General features: G+C 40.4%; 1 protein-coding gene across 3 annotated transcripts in view; it reads left to right on the forward strand.

The window, feature by feature from the left end:
- The first annotated feature begins 13,002 nt into the window (after window positions 1-13,002).
- The window catches only part of LOC132824404 (guanine nucleotide exchange factor for Rab-3A-like), a 46,740-nt gene continuing 39,386 nt past the window's right edge, over window positions 13,003-20,356 (forward strand). The window contains exon 1 of one of the 3 annotated variants that reach the window (XM_060838834.1): window positions 13,003-13,398. In XM_060838834.1, coding sequence (XP_060694817.1) covers window positions 13,388-13,398 — 11 coding nt within the window. In that variant the 5' untranslated portion in view covers window positions 13,003-13,387. The remainder of the gene's footprint in view (window positions 13,399-20,356) is intronic. The other 2 variants (XM_060838833.1, XM_060838835.1) reach the window with 2 other exon arrangements.

Raw genomic sequence — 20,356 nt, forward strand, 5'->3', positions numbered from 1 at the left:
AAAGCAACCCTCCGACATCACCCTCTGTCTTCTAATTTCAAGCCAGTTCTGTATCCAAATGGCTAGTTCTTCCTGTATGCCATGAGACCTAACCTTGCTAATCAGTCTCCCATGAGGAACCTTGTTGAATGCCTTACTGAAATCCATATAGATCACATTCACCACTCTGCCCTAATCAATCCTCTTTGTTACTGCTTTGAAAAATTCAATTAAGTTCGTGAGACATGATTTCCCACGTACAAAGCAATATTAACTATCCCTAATCAATCCTTGCCTTTCCAAAAGCATGTAAGTCCTGTCTTTCAGGATTCCTTCCAAAGATTTGCTTGCCACCGATATCGAGCTCACCAATCTATAGTTCCCTGGCTTTTCCTGACCACCTTTCTTAAATGGTGGCACCACATTAGCCAACCTGCAACATTCTGGCACCTCACCTGTCACTATCGATGATGCAAATATCTAAACAAGGGGCCCAGCAATCACTTCCCTAGCTTCCCACAGAGTTCTAGGGTACACCTGATCAGGTCCTGGGCATTTACCCTCTTTTATGCATTTCAAGACATCCAGCACCTCCTCCTCTGTAATATGAACATTTTTCAAGATGTTACCATGTATTTCACCACATTCTATATCTTCCATGCCCTTCTCCACAGTAAACACTGATGCAAAGTATGTGTTTAGTATTTCCCCCATCTCCTGTGGTTCCACCCATAGGCTGCCTTGCTGATCTTTAAGGTGCCTATTCTCCCCCTAGTTACCCTTTTGTCTTGATTTACAAAACCCCTTTGGATTTTCCTTAACCCTATTTGCCAAAGCTATCTCATGTCCCCTTTTTGCCTCCTGGTTTCCCTCTTAAGTATACTCCTACTGCCTTTACACTCTTGTAATTCACTTGATCTCTGCTGTCCACACCTGACATATGCTTCCTTCTTTTACTTAACCAAAACCTCAATTTCTCTAGTCATCCAGCTTTCCCTATACCTACCAGCTTGCCTTTCACTATGACAGGAATATACTGTCTCTGAACTCTTGTTATCTCATTTTCGAAGGCTTCCCATTTTCCAGCTCTCCATTTACCTGCCATCATCTGCCCCAAAAAACTTTTGCAAGTTCTTGCCTAATACCTTTAAATTTTTGTTTATTATATAAATTGTGGAACCAACAATAGTTGTAGACCTGACTCTAACTCACAAAAATATGAGGCCTTTTTCTCATTCACTGCACCACTAAGTGATAGTTTTAACATAGTTTGTTATAATTAGAACATAGAACATTACAGCGCAGTACAGGCCCTTCGGCCCTCGATGTTGCACCGAACTGTCATACCAATCTGACGCCCATCTAACCTACACTATTCTATGTTCATATGCTTGTCCAATGATGACTTAAGTGTACTTAAAGTTGGCGAATCTACTACTATTGCAGGCAAAGCATTCCATACCCTTACTGCTCTCTGAGTAAAGAAAGTACCTCTGACATCTGTCATATATCTATCACCCCTCAATTTAAAGCAATGCCCCCTCGTGCTCGCCATCACCATTCTTGGAAAAAGGCTCTTCCTGTCTACCCTATCTAACCCTCTGATTATCTTATATATCTCTATTAAGTCACCTTTCAACCTTTTTCTCTCTAATGAAAACAGCCTCAAGTCCCTCAGCCTTTCCTCGTAAGACCTTCCCTCCATACCAGGCAACATCCTAGTAAATTTCTTCTGCACCCTTTCCAAAGCTTTCACATTCTTCTTATAATGCGGTGACCAGAACTGTACACAATACCCCAAGTGCGGCCGCACTAGAGTTTTGTACAGCTGTGACATAACCTCGTGGTTCCGGAACTCGATCCCTCTACTAATAAAAGTTAAAACAATATATGCCTTCTTAACAAACCTGTCAACCTGGGTGGCAACTTTCAAGGATCTGTGTACCAGGACGCCGAGATCTCTCTACTCATCTACACTAACAAGAATCTTACCATCAGCCCAGTACTTTGCATTCCCAGTTACTCCAACCAAAGTGAATCACCTCAAACTTGTCCACATTAAACTCCATTTGCCACCTCTCAGCCAGCTCTGCAGCTGATCTATGTCTCTCTCTAACCCACAACATCCTTCATCACTATCCACAACTCCACCGACCTTAGTGTTGTCTGCAAATTTACTCACCCACCCTTCTATGCCCTCATCCAGGCCGTTCATAAAAATGACGAACAGCAGTGGACCCAACACCGACCCTTGCGGTACACCACTGGTAACTGGACTCCAGGATGAACATTTCCCATTAGCCACCACCCTCGGTCTTCTTGCAGCAAGCCAATTACTGATCCAAACTGCTATATCTCCCACAATCCCATTCCTCCACATTTTGTACAATAGCCGACTGTGGGGAACCTTATCGAACGCCTTACTGAAATCCATATACACCACATCAACCAGTTTACTCTTATCTACCTGTTTGGTCGCCTTCTCAAAGGACTCAATAAGGTTTGTGAGGCACGACCTACCCTTCACAAAACCATGTTGACTATCCATAATCAAATTATTCTTTTCTAGATGATGATAAATCCTATCTCTTATAACCTTTTCCAACATTTTACCAACAACTGAAGTAAGGCTCACTGGTCTATAATTACCAGGATTGTCTCTCCTCCCCTTCTTGAACAGGGGAACCACATTTGCTATCCTCCAGTCTTCTGGCACTATTCCTGTAGACAATGACGATTTAAAGATCAATGCCAAAGGCTTGGCAATCTCCTCTCTAGCTTCCCAGAGGATCCTAGGATAGATCCCATTCGGCCCAGGGGATTTATCTATTTTCACACTGCAGGATTTCTACTACCTCTTCCTTGTGAACCTCAATCCTACCTAGTCTAGTAGCCTGTATCTCAGTAATCTCCTCGACAACATTATCATTTTCTAGAGTGAATACTGTTGAAAAATATTCATTTAGTACTTCCCCTATCTCCTCTGACTCCACACACAACTTCCCACTACTATCCTTGATTGGCCCTAATCTTACTCTCGTCATTCTTTTATTCCTTAAATACCTATAGAAAGCCTTAGGGTTAACCCTGATCCTATCTGCCAACAACTTCTCATGTCTCCTCTTGGCTCTTCTGAGCTCTCTCTTTAGGTCTTTCCTGGCTATCTTGTAACCCTCAAACGCCCTGAGCCTTCACATCTTATCCTAACATAAGCCTTCTTCTTCCTCTTGACCAGGGATTCCACTTCCTTTGTAAACCACGGCTCCTGCGCTCTACAGCTTCCTCCCTGCCTGACAGGTACATACTTATCTAGGACACACAGTAGCTTTTCCTTGAATAAGCTCCACATTTCTAATGTGCCTATCCCCTGCAGTTTCCTTTTGCCATCCTATGCTTCCTAAATCTTGCCTAATCGCACCGTAATTGCCTTTCCCCCAGCTGTAACTCTTGCCCAGTGTATACACCCATCCCTTTCTATCACTAAAGTAAACATAACAGAATTATGATCGCTATCACCAAAGTGCTCACCTACTTCCAAGTCTAACACCTGCCCGGGCTCATTACCCAGTACCAAATCTAATGTGGCTTTGCCCCTTGTTGGCCTGTCTACATACTGTGTCAGGAAGTCCTCCTGCACACACTGGACAAAAACTGACCCATCTATAGTACTAGTATTATGGTGTTCCCAGTCAATATTTAGAAAGTTGAAGTCCCCCATGACCACTACCCCTTCTCTCTCACTCCTATCGAGAATCATCTTTGCTGTCCTTTCCTCTACATCTCTGGAACTATTCTGAAGCCTACAGAAAACTCCCAAGAGGGTGACCTCTCCTTTCCTGTTTCTAACTTCAGCCCATACTATCTCAGTTGATGAGTCCCCAAACATCCTTTCTGCAATTGTAATACTATCCTTGACCAACAATGCCATACCTCCCCCTCTTTTACCATCTTCTCCGTTCTTATTGAAACATCTAAATCCTGGAACCTGCAACAACTATTCCTGTCCCTGCTCTAACCATGTCTCCGAAATGGCCACAATATCGAAGTCCCAGATACCAATCCATGATGCAAGTTCAATAGATTTTGGTACAAACTTGCACAGCTAGGGAAGAATTAGGGTCACTGAGCAAATATTCACTAAGTGTTACTTCTTGTGAGGAAGTTTGAACTGTGGCTTAGGAAATGCAATGCATCTTGAGTTTTGATTTGAGGAATTTGCAATATGTGATGAACCCTGATCAGTTTCGGAGACTTGAAAAATTAGCCCCTTCTAAGTTATAGGTTTTTTTGTGCTTATTGTGTCATATTTGCTCTTAACATATTTCAGTAATTTTGATAATTTCTTAACAGAAAAGGGTTTGGGACTACTTTATGAAAACAATGTTAAGTTTCATTTCCATATGTTTAATGCAGTAAAACATCTCAAGCAAAAATTGCTTCTGAGCCCCACAAGGAGGCATTAGGGGTGGTAATCAAAACCTTCAGTAATTTTTCCAGGAACAGGGGATTCCAGACCTCATGAGCTCGGCATGACATGTTTTAAGTGCTGTGTTTTAAAATTCACATGGTTGTCAACAAAATTGCTTTGGGCATTGAATATTATATGTGCGTTAAATCTAAATAGCTAATTGGTGGAGTATCACAACTCACTGTCTATTCCAAAATACTTATTAAACCTGAACCCAAACCTCTGGCTGGCTTCACCTAGGCAGCTGGCATTACTAATAAGACTACTGACAAATAACTGAGAAGGGAAAAGGCCTGGAATTTAATGCTTTCCTGCTAGGAACAGACAAGAAAGGGACCTGGAATCAATTTTTATCAAGGGACTGTTAGGTGTATGTCTAGAGGCTAGACGTTTGGATAAAAATAGAGACAGCTTTTGCAGTTTGAATGGCGTAGGAAGAATTGTAATACAAAATATGATTTAGTCAGCTCACAATAAGAACAGAATGTGAGGCTTATTGTTTTCTTTCCCATTTTTGAGGAATGAATGAGATTAAGCAAGAGAAATTTTCTGTGGGTATTATTGTGTTCACCTGCTTTCTGATATAAAGGAACTTCATCATTCATATCTGGCTATGTTTTCACAAATTGTTTCAGACCACATGTTGGAGAAAGACATGCAGACAAAGTATTGTTTGGAACACAAGGACATATTATCATAACAGCCTGAATGTTTTTTTTTATGATTATGTTTGGGCAGTATTAGGACACTACTGACTGCAAGACAGCTTGGCTACTTAAGATATAGAATTACGTAAAATCTTTCCATTCAGAAACAGGCCATTCAGCAGCACAATTCTTTGCCAGTGTTTATGTTTCTCAACCTATTTTATCTGTTCCCAGGTATATCCTTCTCTTCATTTTTCTCTCCTCTTATACTAATCTAGCTTTCCTTTAAATGTTGCAACGCTGATCACCTCATCATTCCATGTGGGAGCACATTTCATACCGTAAAAGAATGTCTAAAGCTTATTATACCTGCAATAAACTGCAGATTGAGGGTGTTGCTGGCTGAATTATACATTAGAGCTGAAAATGTGTTGCTGGAAAAGCGCAGCAGGTCAGGCAGCATCCAAGAAACAGGAGATTCGATGTTTCGGACATAAGCCCTTCTTCAGGAAAGGGCTTATGCCCGAAACATCGAATCTCCTGTTCCTTGGATGCTGCCTGACCTGCTGCGCTTTTCCAGCAACACATTTTCAGCTCTGATCTCCAGCATCTGCAGACCTCACTTTCTCCTCTGAATTATACATTAGACAGAACGTATCGTGTGCTGTAAGTGGCCGGAGCGGTGGAATGTAATGTGTAATGTTCACTTATTTGAGTATTCGGGGAAATATACCCTGAGTAGCTTGTGGTGTAATTTGAACAGTAGGGTAGCAGCAATGTAGTTTTGTGGCCTTCCAAAGGATGGAAGAGGTTTGGAACCAGTTCCCTGGCTTCTGAACTCTATCACTGGATGAGTAGAAAAGATACAAAAAAAAATATAAATTGTGGGAGTATATATTTACTTCCACTGAAGTTGAGCAGTTGCTGTTCACAATAGACAAATTGCCCCAAGTTCACCTTGGTCAATGCTGAATTGTCCTTATTCAAACAAATGAGTTAGCTCTCTATCATTCACTGAGCTTTGGCCTGCAACCAATATAAACATCATATACAGTGGACTGCAAGTTCTTTTCAGATATCCTAATCTGTTCTCTTGCAAATAGAAACCTTATTCAGAGTCCTTTGTGTTCTGACTGTTACTATGAAGTGTAAAGTCTAAGTAAATATAAGATCATGAAAGATTAACTTTGAAGGAGAAATGTAATCTGATAATTGCCACATTCTAAATGCTATGAACACAACTTAAGTTATCAGTATTTGAGGTTTTTTAATTCCTGCGCTTTCACTGCGGTTTCTGTTCACCAGTGGTCATTTAATTAGAGGGAATCACTGATTTGATATTGAACTGTGTTGATCAAATGGATCTAGATTTGATTCCTAGTCAGTGTTGAGTTATCTCAATTCCAATGAGGGGCAATGTTAGTGGTACAGCAATTATTGTCATCAGCACTCTTTGGCAAGTATCATGACTGTGTAACTTTAATACATAACTTGTAAACTAGGTTAATCTGTAAAACTTTACACAGAAACCTGTAATGTGGTTCCTGAAGTCACATTACTGCCTTTGTTGGTACAGCCAATGAAACAGTCAGACTGATATATTAGCTCAGCATCAATCACAAAGGAACACATTTAGAACTTGATTAACCCTGGACAACCCAATTGTTCCTCCTGGAGGTGTGAGATTTCAAAGCTCCTTGGAAAGCAGGAGACTGGAAGGACACCATAAGGAATTTCATCATTATTAACTTACCTTTGTCATACAATGACTCATCATTGTTAATGTGGTAGCCTTCTTGCTTTGGTTGTGATAAGACAGGCTGTGAGAGACCACTTCTTCAGAATTCCAAGAAGAGACCATCTAAGCAGATTCTCAACAGAGAGATGGAAGAAGGCAAACTAGACTACAGCACAGAACTACCCCACTAAAGGCCACAAAACACACTATCCTCAAAGTGAAGTAAAGATTCCTTAATTTTCTTTCAGAACCTGTTCAGCTCTGCTTACTCAAGGGAGAAGCCTTAAGCTATTTGACCACAGAAGCCACCACAAAAAAGGAAATTTGGCTTCATGGTGTCAATCCTTTTTCCTCCTGAAAAGAACTTTCAAGCAAACCAGCCTCAATGATAACAAACTGACCTTACTTTCATCTTTATAAGATCATTTAGCACTGCATACTTTTAATCTTTGCATCAATCATGAATGTGAATGTATTGAAGATGTTGGGAATTTTGACGAGACTTGGAAGGTATTAGAAGTACTCAGCCAGTCAATTGGCAGGATCTGTGGAGCGAGAAACAGAGTTAATACTTCAGGCTGATGATCTTTCATCAGAAATTTAATCAGAAAAAAAAAAATTTTGGTGGTTGCTTTGTTAGTGCCGGTTCTCCCTTCTTCAAGATCCAACCAGCTGCTAGGCCTGAGGACTGAAACAGCTCAGCACTGATTTCTCTTCAGTGTCCTTAAAACAGTAATTAAGTTGATTAAGGCCAGTTGCCAACAGCCAACATCTGCCTTTGTTCTCATTTTTAGAACAAGCTGTTATTCCAAGTTCAACTCTTAAGCACATCCCACAGTTGCAAACCAAAAGAAATAAGAAAAATAAAAGTAGTGAGGGCCTGTACAAGTCACATTGACTTCACACATTAACTTCATTCCTCCCTCCACAGATGTTGTCTTACATAGTGTACTTCTTGAGGACTTTATGTTTTTAGATGAGGTCTCCAGCATCTGCAGTATTTTGCTGTTTAAAGGTTTTATTTGTTCATTTATTCACTATCAGACCTGTATTTAAACTGCATGCCTAAATGCCCTTGAAAACAGCGTTGAGCTGAATTGTTGAACTGCTTCAGTCTATGTGGAGATCAACTGTTTCAGTCTGTGTGGTGATGTGCTGTTATGTTGGAAATACCAGGATATTTACATTTAAAATCTATTTTATCTATTTTAAACTGTTCTTCCTAATCTACACATTTTGGTTTTAATCACTTTGAGGTGATATAAAGTTAAAAATCACACAACACCAGGTTATAGTCCAACAAGTTTAATTGGAAGCACTAGCTTTCGGAGCACCGCTCCTTCATCGGGTGGTTGTGGAGGACACAATTGTAAGACACAGAGTTTATAGCAAAAGTTTACAGTGTGATGCAACTGAAGTTATACATTGAAAATTACTTTGATTGTTTTTGAGTCTCTCATCTGTTAGAACGACCATGTTAGTTTCACTTCTTTCGTATGTAAATCACAAAATTCTCAAGTTAAAAAAAGTTTTGTGATTTACATATGAAAGAAGTGAAACTATCATGTTCATTCTAACAGAAGAGAGACTCAACAATCAAGATATTTTTCAATGTATAATTTCAGTTACATCACACTGTAAACTTTTGCTATAAATTCTGTGTCTTACAATTGTGTCCTCCACAACCACCTGATGAAGGAGCAGCGCTCTGAAAGCTAGTGCTTCCAATTAAACCTGTTGGACTATAACCTGATGTTGTGAGATTTTTAACTTTGTACACCCCAGTCCAACACCGGCATCTCCAAATCATTAAGTGGTATAGTGATAGTTCCTCGCTTTAGAAATAGAGATAGTTCCTCTCTTTTTTCTTTAATCTTGTATCATTTAGGTTTGTCCAATCTTTCACCATAGCTCATTTACTTATTTTGTTCTCACAACAGCCCTTCAATATTTATTTTGAGGCACTATTACTCTGTGAATACAAAGCTTTGTACTGGTTAAAACCCACTCTCTATGTTATTCCTGCATTACAGTAGGAAAGGGATTAAACTTGCATCAGTTTTAGGTGTGGCACATTATCGGATAGTCCAGCTTTATACTGTAACTTACAACAATTATCTTGTTTATCATGATTTAGAATTCTACCATTGCACTCAGTGACTCTGGCAAATGTCTGGGTGATGTTGCAAGTCTGTATGTGCTGATTAAGTTTGTTCAAAGTATTTTTGAATGAAATTCTTTATCACATTTGTGTCAGGCTCTCTTAACACCTCTACCCGGAATGGGTGTCCCTCTTATGGTGAACAACCGAAAGGAGAGCTCTCTTGATGGTTTAGTGAATTAACTGCTCCACAGAATAAAAAGTCACTTCATCATCCATGCTGATTTTGTTCATTGCAATGGCAGTAGTTCCACAATTGACTTTAAACACCTGGGCAGGTAAGGAAAGCAGTCAGTTTGGGATCCTCTGCTGACCAGGATCCACATACCCCTTTGAAAAGTATGTATGACCTTTGAAAATTGCACCTAACTATGATGCATGTGCATTTTTTTAAATTTCAGAAATATACATTATTTGTAAACTATCTATAGGTTTAGCCCTGCTTTTTTTGAGTTGTTCAGCCTTTGCTCCTGATTGCAGTAACTAGTCTCCCGAAAACCTCGCTTCGCCTGATTAATTTTCTCCCATCCACTTCAGAAGACATTGTCTCCTAGGAGTTTCCAAAAGTGGGTTGTGTGAATCTGAATACCATGTGCTACAATTAATTCAATTTTGGGGAATCTGGGCTTGGGGTGCCCTTAGAGATTCACTTTCTTGCAGAAACAATTGGAGAAGCAGGACTCCTATCCAACTCTTATTGTCAGCCTAAGGCTCTAAAGCTAAGTGTAATGCTTTGACTGCTAAGATCAGCAAACTGAACACCAACAACTGAATCTGATACTTGTTGGTCTGTGTGGTTCAGCACCACACCAAATGATTCAATGGACAAGTGAAGTCTCAAAGCCTTTATTGTAAAGAATTATGATTAATTCATCACTGCAAAGTAATTGAAGTAATATCAATAGTGATACCGTCAGTAATATGGGAGTAGTTATTAAGCCTGACAATGTGACGAAACTGGATTAGACTCATCAGAGGTGTGGTGAGTGAGACAGTGCTGTCTGGTAGGAGTTACTGACACTCACTTCACAGCGATTCAGTTTGTTTTTGCTTTTTGGATTTGTTCAAATTAATCGCAACATACTGTCAAGGTCCAGGATTAAGGGAATTGCCTTCTTCTCTGTATGTGTGCATCAAATTTCACTCACAGATTGTAATTTGTAGAAATGGAGAGTGCCAGAGGCTGAGCTTTTTATGGGCAGGCCTTATACTGTCCAAAGACAGCAACCAGTTTGCACACTTGAGAATCAGGTTGGTGATTTGTGTTTATGGAGAAGGCCTATGAGCTGGTAGTTTTACTATGTCCTTCTATCCAGACTGTACAGAATGCAGGACAATCGAATTGCGAAAGATATTGAATTACTTTGCTGGAAGATCATGGTAATCTTAATTTTGTATATCCAAGTTTCTGGGAATGCTCAAAGGATCTGTTCTATGTTCAGTCCTTTTTTCTAATTTATGTCATTAAATTGGATCCTGCATTGGATGGCACCTTTTTTCTGTAATTGAGATATTTCCCACAAATGTCACAAGGTGGATCAGTGTGGATAAGGTTAGATAATTGACTGGAATTAGGGATTGGTAAAGTAAAACTGGTCACAGGACAGTTTGTCAAATGTATTTAAAAATTTATATAGTGATTAACATTGGAAATTAAATTTCTGACTGGTCAATGCAACTGCAAGTCTTAGATTCATGTAAGGTAAAGTTAGATGACAATAAGAGGATAGAAGCAAATTAGACCCCTCTCAATATTGTTTGTGGGCAATATAGAGTCATAGAGATATACAGCACGGAAACAGACCCTTTGGTCCATGCTGACCAGATATTCTAACCTAGTTCCATTTGCCAGCACTTGGTCCATATCACTCTAAACTCTTCCTATTAATGCTAGAAGTTTTTTAAAAAAGTGTTTAAAACCTTTGCACAGTGGCAGAAAGTGTCTTTTAAAACCTTAGGACTTTGCAAAGCAATTTACAGCCAATGATGTACTTTTGAAGTTTAGTCAGTGTTTTAATGTAGGAAACAAGGCAGCCAATAGATTAGCAACATGCTCCCACAAACAGTTTCTTGTTTTTCGGCAGTCCCTTTGGATCAAGGATGAACTTGTTTGAATTCTGATTCATTGAGTTCAGCTGGTTGATTAGTTTATTGCATGGTCTGCAGACTCAGTCACATGCCTGGGGAGGTGGCATTTGAAGGGTCAAGCAGATGAGTTGTTGGGAGGTTTGTGTGTTTTTGACACAGTCTTTCAAATGGTTTTTTTTTCATTTTAGTCAGTCACAGGCTAGGGAATGTCATGAGTTGGTGGAGATGCTTTCAGAGAAAATTTGATAATATCCTTAAAGCAGTCTTGCTGTCCTTCCTGGAGGCTCCTTCAGTGACTCTATACAGAGTAAAGCAATTGTTTTGGATGTCTGGTATCAGGCATAGAATTGAAGTATCCTGCTTAATCAAACTGAGCTTGTGTAATTGCTGCCTTGACGCTGGGCAGTTCGGCTTGGGAATTTATTGAGATTACAACTCTGGAGTGGGACTTGAATCCATGACTTCCTGACTCAGAGCTAAGAAATCTATCAACAGAGTCATGGCTGAAACATTACTTGGAAGAGATTTTGTTTTTTGTTTACTGGTGCTTATTGAAACCCATTGGCAGTATTTTATGCTGGTATCAGCTCTGATTATTATATTGCTATGTGTGAGGTAGGTGTGTGATGTGTAAATGCTATCACATATATTTCAACTGTCCTGACAGGGTCTCTAAACTCAAGAAGAATAAGGGAGGTGGACACTCCCTGTGATAGTAGCTTGGTAGTAGCAGTCATATATAGAACAATATTTGGGGTGGCACATTGGCTCAGTGGTTAGCTGTACTTCCTCAGAGCATCAGATATCAGAGTTCAATTCCAGCTGTGGGGGACTGTGTGGAGTTTGCATATTCTTCCTGTGTCTGTGTGGGTTTCCTCCCACACAGGTTAGGTGGATTGGCTATGTTAAATTGCCCATAGATCCAGGCATGTGTAAGTTAGGTTGATTTCACTATGGGATAGGGTAGAGGGGTGGGTCTGGGTGGGATACTGTGGAGCAGGAGAATAGATGTTTCAGGCTAGACCCCTTCCTCAAGAATCAGACTCTGACCTGAAACATCGATTCTCCTGCTCCTTGGATGCTGTCTGACCTGTGCTTTTCCAGCACCACACTCTCGACTCTGATTTCCAGCATCTGCAGACCTCATTTTCTCCTGGGTGAGATACTGTTCAGAGGGTCAGTGTGGACTTGATGACACAAATATCCTGTTTCTGCACTGTAGGGATTCTATATTTCCAGTTGTGCCCTGGCATTAGTAGTAATTCTGCACTTTGTGACCTCGTGCACAATTTTAATTAGCTATGTTCGAAGCTTTGTGAGAATATACAGCAAACAACTCGCTTTCACTAGCTACCTTGATGTCTTCATGTATACAATACGGATCTCCAGGTGCCTGGAAATTGAGTGCTATTATGGGCTGAGTTAGCTGGATCCCCAGTTAGTTCCTGAGTTAGGAAAATCAGGCAACATACTCTGAAGGAAGGTGAGTATTGAGGGGACAGGATGCAGCCACTAATGGGTCTAGAAATCTGACGTGAAGAAAGTGATGGACGGTGACCGGTGCCCCATGTAATTACATCCACTAAGTTGAAGTGGGTACCTTTTTAAAAAGAGACAAAAAAATTGCTCTGTCTGAAACAACTTTTTAAATTTAAATAACAGGCTGGATTACTCGTATTTCAGTTCACTTCTCTGGCTGTGAGTTGAGCAGCTGCCGAGCTTCTGAGACGCAAATTGTTTCCCAAGTTGGAAATTGCTGATGGAGTGTATGTGCGAGAGAGAAGCCATTGACTCGGCAGCTCCTTCTATTATTCAGGTGGCCGGATGTGGGTGTCAGTTTTGCTTGGAAAGGGAAGCCTCTCTCTCAGGCATTTTGGGTGAAAGTTAAAGCTGTTTTTTTTCAGTCAGACCTTTATTCTGTTGCTCTCTGTCAGCTGGAGCTGCTTGTCTGTCTATTTGTCATAAGATTCCGGAGGGAAGATCACATGTTTCCCTTATTCAAAAAAAACCCTGAGTGAGCTAGCTGCATTTGATCATGTGATATTCTGTCTGGGCTGCTGAGCTGTTGTGTGCGTGCCCGCTGCTGTCGAATGCAGTGAAGTGGAGAGAGAGAATTGAGTGTAGACTGGGGCTGCTGGCCCGTGGAGGACGGTGGATGGGGGAAATCTTTCCCCCGCTCCCCTGCTGTCTCGGTGCCAGAAGCTGGCATCCTGGCCCCTCGAGGGCCTGTGTGTAATGGAGCAACCGCTGCAAACTGTCGCAGTGGACAGCTAGGTGTGGTGGGGTGAGGGGAAGCCCCCACTACTATGTGGAAACGGTAAGTCTGAACCCTGTTGAGTTACAGCTTCTTTCCTGTGTTAGCAGCAGGGAAGCTCCTGTCGCCACCAGTTCTATTGCAAACCTAGTGGTGTCTCTGACAGGAAATATACTGGGAGGTTTGAGGCTAGTGTAGATAGGGAGCTGGAAATGTGTGGGATGAGAAACTGGGCTACATTTTGTAGTAGTATTGCTATATTAGATCCTGCTTTTTTTCTGCCAGAATTACAACCAGGCAATGATTTTAAACTGCTGTTGAATGATGTATTTCAGACACTACAGTTTGGTGAAAGGTGTAAATTAAATGTTGATTTGTGACTTCTGAGGAGGAGCCCTTTATCTATCCTTGTATTTGAAATACATAGAATCTCACAAAGATGTAATTGTAAACACAGGAACTTTAGAAAAGTCAGGGATGAGAAAGGGGCATTAAGCCACTCCAGCTTATTTCTAAATAGATATACAGTCTGAGCAATTTGAAGCTAGAAAGGCAAGTAAAAGACGAGGGAACGAGAAGGATACTTGTGAATCAACAGAATAACTTTGTGGTTTGTTCCTGACATTGGCAGTTGTTTTCTTTGCTTTATCCCTTGTTTAAATCAAGGAGTGATCTTTACTGTACTGTTCAAAGGATGTAAAGCCTTTGCACTTTTCATGTGAGCAGTGATACTGTTCATATGTATGTACTTTAACCTTTCCCCCAGTTTTCTCTCAGTAATGGATAGAATGCAGCTTCATGGTCAACAGACAACTTCAGGCACCATGGGATAGGAGCCATTCTTGACGTTTGAGTCTCGACAGTGACATTTGGATTATTCTGTTGTGGAAGCATCACAACTCAGCCAACTTTGTCTTCATCTAGTCGCAAGTTTGCACTTCGCAGAGTGGGTCATCATTGTGATCAGGGAAAGGAAGGCAAAACAGTTTTTCCTTTATCTAGCCAGGGTTGCTGAGATCTTTGTAGTTACCTTGCTGCTGATCTGGCGGAGATCGTTTCTTCAGACTTCAGGTTAAACTGCAGCTTTCTGATTTTTATATTGCACTGGATGGTCATTCCCTAATTGAGATGCTGGATTGCTCCTGTACTGACTTAGAGTCTGGATCGTTCTTTCGCTGGGTGCTGTTCTTTAGAATTTTTTCCACCCTGTGAGATTAACATAATTGTGGTTTGATGTAATATTGAGAAACTCTGCAATGATTTTTAACCAAACACATTCTTAAAGAGATACCATACTCCTGAAGAAGAATTTGGTAAACCTCAACTTTAACAAGTAATTCTGTACTGAATTTCAGATTGTGTTGAAATGGTTTTTGGTGTCATGTACTTGGTGGCACTTCAAATCCCAAGCAAGATTGTGTTAAATCCCTTTGTCTGTTGGTACGGATGATGGTTGTTTAAGTCTTGCATACCCAAAAAGGTATGCATCTGGGCACAAAGTCTTTTAAGGGCTTAGTTGGGTCTCCCCGATGACTGACTGACTGACTGACTCTTTTGGTAAAGAGTGACTGAGTAGAAAGACACCAGCTTGTGTTGTTCCATGAATGTGTGCTTATCCCAACTAAGAATATCGTAAACTGATTTCCAAGCTTCTGAACTAAGGGGGGAAAATCAATGAAGACTCCTACTCCTAACTTCTATCCAATGACTTTTGAAGTCCATAAATTTATTTGAGCATCAGATGATATTAGTTAGGTTTTGCCTATGATAATTAACACAATGAGCAGGTGCTTGCAACTAAACCATTTTCAAAATACATGAACACATGAAATGTAAGTGCCTTTATGATCTTGATGAATGGTTGTATTTCTGAGCTTGTTGAGATGCTGATGTAGTATCAATTCATGTCAGTAATCTTGAACTAAAGCAAAATACCACCGGTGCTGGAAATCTCAAAACACAAAATCGGAAAACACGCTGTCTTTAAGGCAACATCTGTGGGGAGAAACCTAGTCAAAACCATTCACCAGAACTTTAATTTCATTTAATTTTCATTTTCTTTGTAAAGCTTTGGGTCCAATAGTTGACCATGGTGTGACTCAACTGATTTGATCCCAGACCACAAACTGTCAGTTTGAGTTAGAGAGACTGGGATAATTGGTATATGAAGTGGACAAAATGGGATGGCCCTTTTTGTGGGGTTAAGACTAAGGTATGTTCCTGGGGTTAGTAAACAAAACCTCAGACCAGACAGTACTTTGATTTGGGAATGCTTTGCAGATTAGACTTAATTCTATATCCCACCATGTAAAGGAAAAATATTGCTCTAAGATAGTCCTTTTCACATGCCTGGTATATCTCAACTGGTTTTCACACCTAGAAAGGTGCCTTTGAATATGGCCATAAAGGTTCTTTCTCACACCACAGACACGTTTCTTTGTAAAGATGTTCGTTGAGGATAAATATTAGCCAAAATGTCAGGAAAACTGTTCTACCCCTGTTAAAGTATTGCCCTGGGATTTTTTAACCTCTGGCAACAGACTGCACTCTAACATACTGTACCATTGAAACAATAACCCCTTAGTACCTGATGTGCTCAATTCTCTGGCATAGGGCTTGATTCTTTGGCATGCTGGGACAATTATTGATGTGCAAGTTGACCTATGCCTTTCTAGGATGAAGTGTCAGTTATCATTGTATATTGGTCGGCATTGTACAGTGTAACGAAGTGAATGGTACGACAGTGCAAATTGGATCTTGACTGTGATCCTCCAAGAAGGGAGGAGCTGTCCAGACACTCAGATGAAGAATGACCTCTGGCATCAGGCCCCATCATATTAAGAATCTTTTAAGTGGAAACCAAGGGAGAAAAATATGTCAAACACAAAATCTATCTCCCTCAATTGTCTGTTCGAAACACTATTAAGGCACCCTATTTCCCAAAGTTTTAATTTTCTGAATATTCTGAATTGCAGCATTTTTAGTACGATAATACTGCCTTTGTCCTTGTAGCACAGATCATAGGTTGCTTAGTTAGTATGCTGTGGGAGGTTGAAGGTGATTATTCTTCTCTTTGACCTTCTGATACAATCCTAAGGACAAAAGGTCCATCTGGTCCCACTTTGAATGTATAATTCCTTGGCTCCAAATGTTGATTGTAGCCCACGTCAAACAATATCACAGTATCTAATCAACTTTAGTACATTTCTTTGGAAATGTACATTAACAACTTTGGACACTTGACTGTACATAGATGCTATCAGTACATTGTACTGGCCCAAGTATCAAATAATGATTAACTTTAGTACATAATGCACTTGTTTGTTTGAGCTTCTAACCCCTAATGTTTTAAGCATTTGGCAATTCAGAACATCCTTAAATTTGTTGAAATTAGTGAAAAGTTATTAAACTGAGGAGAAAATTGGAGAATTGTAAATAATCTTTCCATGTAATATTTTTATAATACATAAGTCTTGTGACAATGTCTTTGATCTAAGGAGAGGGAGGATTATTCATGTCTCGCTCCTGATGTTTTTTTAAATACGGGCACGACTGGGATGTGGCTGTATGAAGCTAATGGTTGATGTTTGTTAGACCATAGAGGGTATTAAAAGTTAACCACTGGAGTTATTGTAAAGACCAAGCAAAAGGTTAATTTTAAAATTGCAGTCTTTCAGCTTTCATAACCTGCAAAAGACCAAATTGATTGAATTCAAGACCCAAAACACACTTTGGAAAATAGTTATTTAACCAGCAGACTGTCCAGTTATGGTAATAATTCACTATGAAATGACTCTTAACTGGTTGCAGTGTGTGCTGATGCTAGGTCAAGATAAAATCATGTTCTAAACTGAGTCATCAGCGACGAAAAGTTTTGCAGCTCACTGCCTCTCAGCCAGCACATGACTGGTACTGAGTAAGGTCCTAGTTTCTGGTAGGACTGAACATGAGGTGGTGTGCTTAAGTGTAAAGACTATCTGGATTCAAGATAAAGTTGAAGGTGGCCTAACTGTGAGTGTCCATGACTGCAGTAATGGCGCACGAATGCCCATTTTTATAAGGAGGTTGACATCTATCTGAAAGATGTGACTTTGGAAATGCGAGGTTTTTTTCCTCTTCCTTTATTTTTGAAGGGGTTGCAATTTCAAAGACAAATTCCTGACTCTGCGCCCAGTGTTATTTTTGCATGTGGTTTGGAGATTTGGAAGAGGAAGTGTGGTTCCACTCTGCCAGTCTGCACAGATGAATCCACTCAAACAGTTCAAAAATCACAGATCTCTCAGTAACTTTGAAATGAGGAGCAGGCTGTGCTAGTGTTCACTCTTTTAGTGAGAGCCAAGTTCAACAAACACGTCACTGGAGGAATTGCAGGGGAATCTGCTGGCTGTAGGAATAAGTGAGCTGCTGCTGCATTGATACAGCTCTGCGTTCCGGTCAGTGACTGTCATGTGGATGGCTTTTTCTTATTCTCTTTTTTTATTTTTTTATATATATATATATACACACACACACACACACACACACACACACTTTGGCTGATTATCAGAAGATGGGGCAGTGAACTGTGTGCAGATTGAGAATAATACACACACTGTGATATGTCTATCAACAAGTTAAGCTCACTTTCACTGCAGTCCTGATTAATTTACTGAGTAAACACATTGTTTGGTTATAGTGTTGAGTTATGTGGGCTTGTCTGTCTGAATCTATTAGCAGCCTGTGCTGTTGGCTAGAGTTAAATAGGGTAAAGCTACAGTGCTTTTTTGGGGGGGTGAGGGGCAATTCACCTAATGGCCCAGTGAAATATTCACTGGGCAACGTAGCTTTGTCACTCTTCTAGTCCTCAGTGTCAGGCTGAATTGCTTTTGGAGTGGGGCTAGGGGAGTTTTTTCCCCCCATGTTGTTGTATAGGGAGTAAGTAGTTACCCACTGGGAATTTGAGGTGACCCCTCAACTGGCAAGGAGACAAGTCCAATAAGGGCAATGGAGGGGCTATGAAAGCTGGATAATCAATCGGGGAGTACCTCGCTCAGTTGTTAGCTCTGCTGCCTCACCGGTCCAGGGACCCAGTTTCGATTCCAGACTCTGCCAACTTTGTGTATGCAGTATTTTTCATTCTCCCCGTGTCTGTGTGGGTTTCCTCCAGGTGGTCTGGTTTCCTCCCATAATCCAAAGATGTGCAGGTTTGGTGAATTGGCCATGCTAAGTTGCCCATAGTGTTCGTGGATGTGTAGGTTAGATGCATTAGTCGGAGGTAAATATAGGATAATGGAATTAGGGGAATGGGTCTGGATGAGCTACTCTTCAGAGGGTCGGTGTGGATTTGTTGGGCCAAAGGGTCTTTTTCCACACTGTAGACTGTGCTACAATAAGGCAGTTTTCTTGCAGCTACGATGCAAGTTAAATCAAGAAAACCACAGCTGTGGTAGAATTGGGTTGTCTCTACAGTGTGGTCTTTTGGTGCACGCTATTGAGTCAGCCTCCTAAAGTTACCATTTAACATGGCTCTTAATGAGCCTAATTGCTTGGCTGCCTCATTTTTCAGGCTTGATCTGGTTCCAAACTGAAGGGGATCTGAAAATTCTGATCTGTTTGTCTAGATTCACTGGGGTTTTGGGGGGTGGGGGTGGTGGGAACTCGCAATAGCCACAGGCAAAGTTGAACATAATTGGAGAATAGGTAATACCTGAGGTAATTCAGTGTTAGTGGATTGAGAATGAGAGTTAGATTTCATGCGAGGGATTTGGAATTTTTAGTGGATTGGGGATATTTAGGAGTTTATTGGCACAGGGTATTTGACTGTTTAGTGGAGTTTAGGAATTTTAGATGTTGTTTGGCAATGTTTAGTCCCGAATGGGAGGATATTTGGGAGTGCAAGTCTTTGTCTGTGACTTTGCTGTCGATTTTGCATGAGTGAGTTATTTACTACTTGAGCACTGGGACTGAATTTGGGCAATTTTTCCCAAGTCGGCCCGTTCACCACCTACACACTTTAACCACGCTAACTGTAGTTGTTACTGCCAAACTCCAGTTTGTGCTCTGCAGTGCAGACAAACTGTTTTTGAAACAAACCCACAGAGACCCAGCCAGACCCATGGAAATCCAGCTGAAAACTGTTGTTTTCCGGTGGTGCTAGTAGCTGAACTTATTTTTTAAAATTCCCTTTTTGTAGCAGCCTCAATTTCAGTTCAAAAACTGGAGCTGAATGTCTTCCCCAATGTATTTTGTCCTACCTCTGTTGCTTGTGGGTGCTTTGTGTGCAAGTTAGCTTCCATGTTTTCTACATCAGTTACTATGATTTGAAGTTTTAATTGGCCTACCAGCCACTTTAAGATGCTATACACGTGTAATTTCCTTTTTTGTTTTGAGTGTAATTACAATAGAATTTGTGCAACTTTGTTCAATCTCCTGCTTCTACTGGCATAGTTGTATAGCCTCAGGAACTGGGAGAACACAGTCTGGTGTGCAGTTAGAATGTAATAATGTAATTGGTTGTAGAGGAGAGGTGGTGAATGGTGGACCACTGGATGGAAACATTTTTTGCTCAGTAAGATCTCTTAGCATTGTTGCCCAACTCTACGCTGTCTGCAAAAGTTGCTGACTTCAGTTAGGGTCTGTTTTTGATCAGGCAGATGTCAATGTTTGACCCCTGATCATTTACAGATGTGAAAGCTGACAAAGTCTGGTTGAGGTACCAGAGTTAGTTAACTGTAGCTCAGCAGAACTTTTTAGAGTGAGGGATGGTGTTTGAGGGAGCTGGGTAAAAATTGAAGATAAAATGCAGTCTAATTTTGATTTACACAATTTTAACTTCAGAAGCCATACTTTGTCATAATTTTGAACTTTGTATAACTAATTTTATTAGCAATTAAACAGTGAGAAAGTGATTTTTTGCATCATCTAAATTATCTTAAATTGCTGATTTCAAATGCCAAATATTTTCAACATCAAATAATTAAAATATTGAAATGTTATTGCGATGGATTTAAATTTGTCTTTTTAAAAATGTCTTCATTGAAGG

The sequence above is a fragment of the Hemiscyllium ocellatum genome, chromosome 18 (assembly GCF_020745735.1).
Source record: "Hemiscyllium ocellatum isolate sHemOce1 chromosome 18, sHemOce1.pat.X.cur, whole genome shotgun sequence".
Classification (NCBI taxonomy): Eukaryota; Metazoa; Chordata; class Chondrichthyes; order Orectolobiformes; family Hemiscylliidae; genus Hemiscyllium; species Hemiscyllium ocellatum.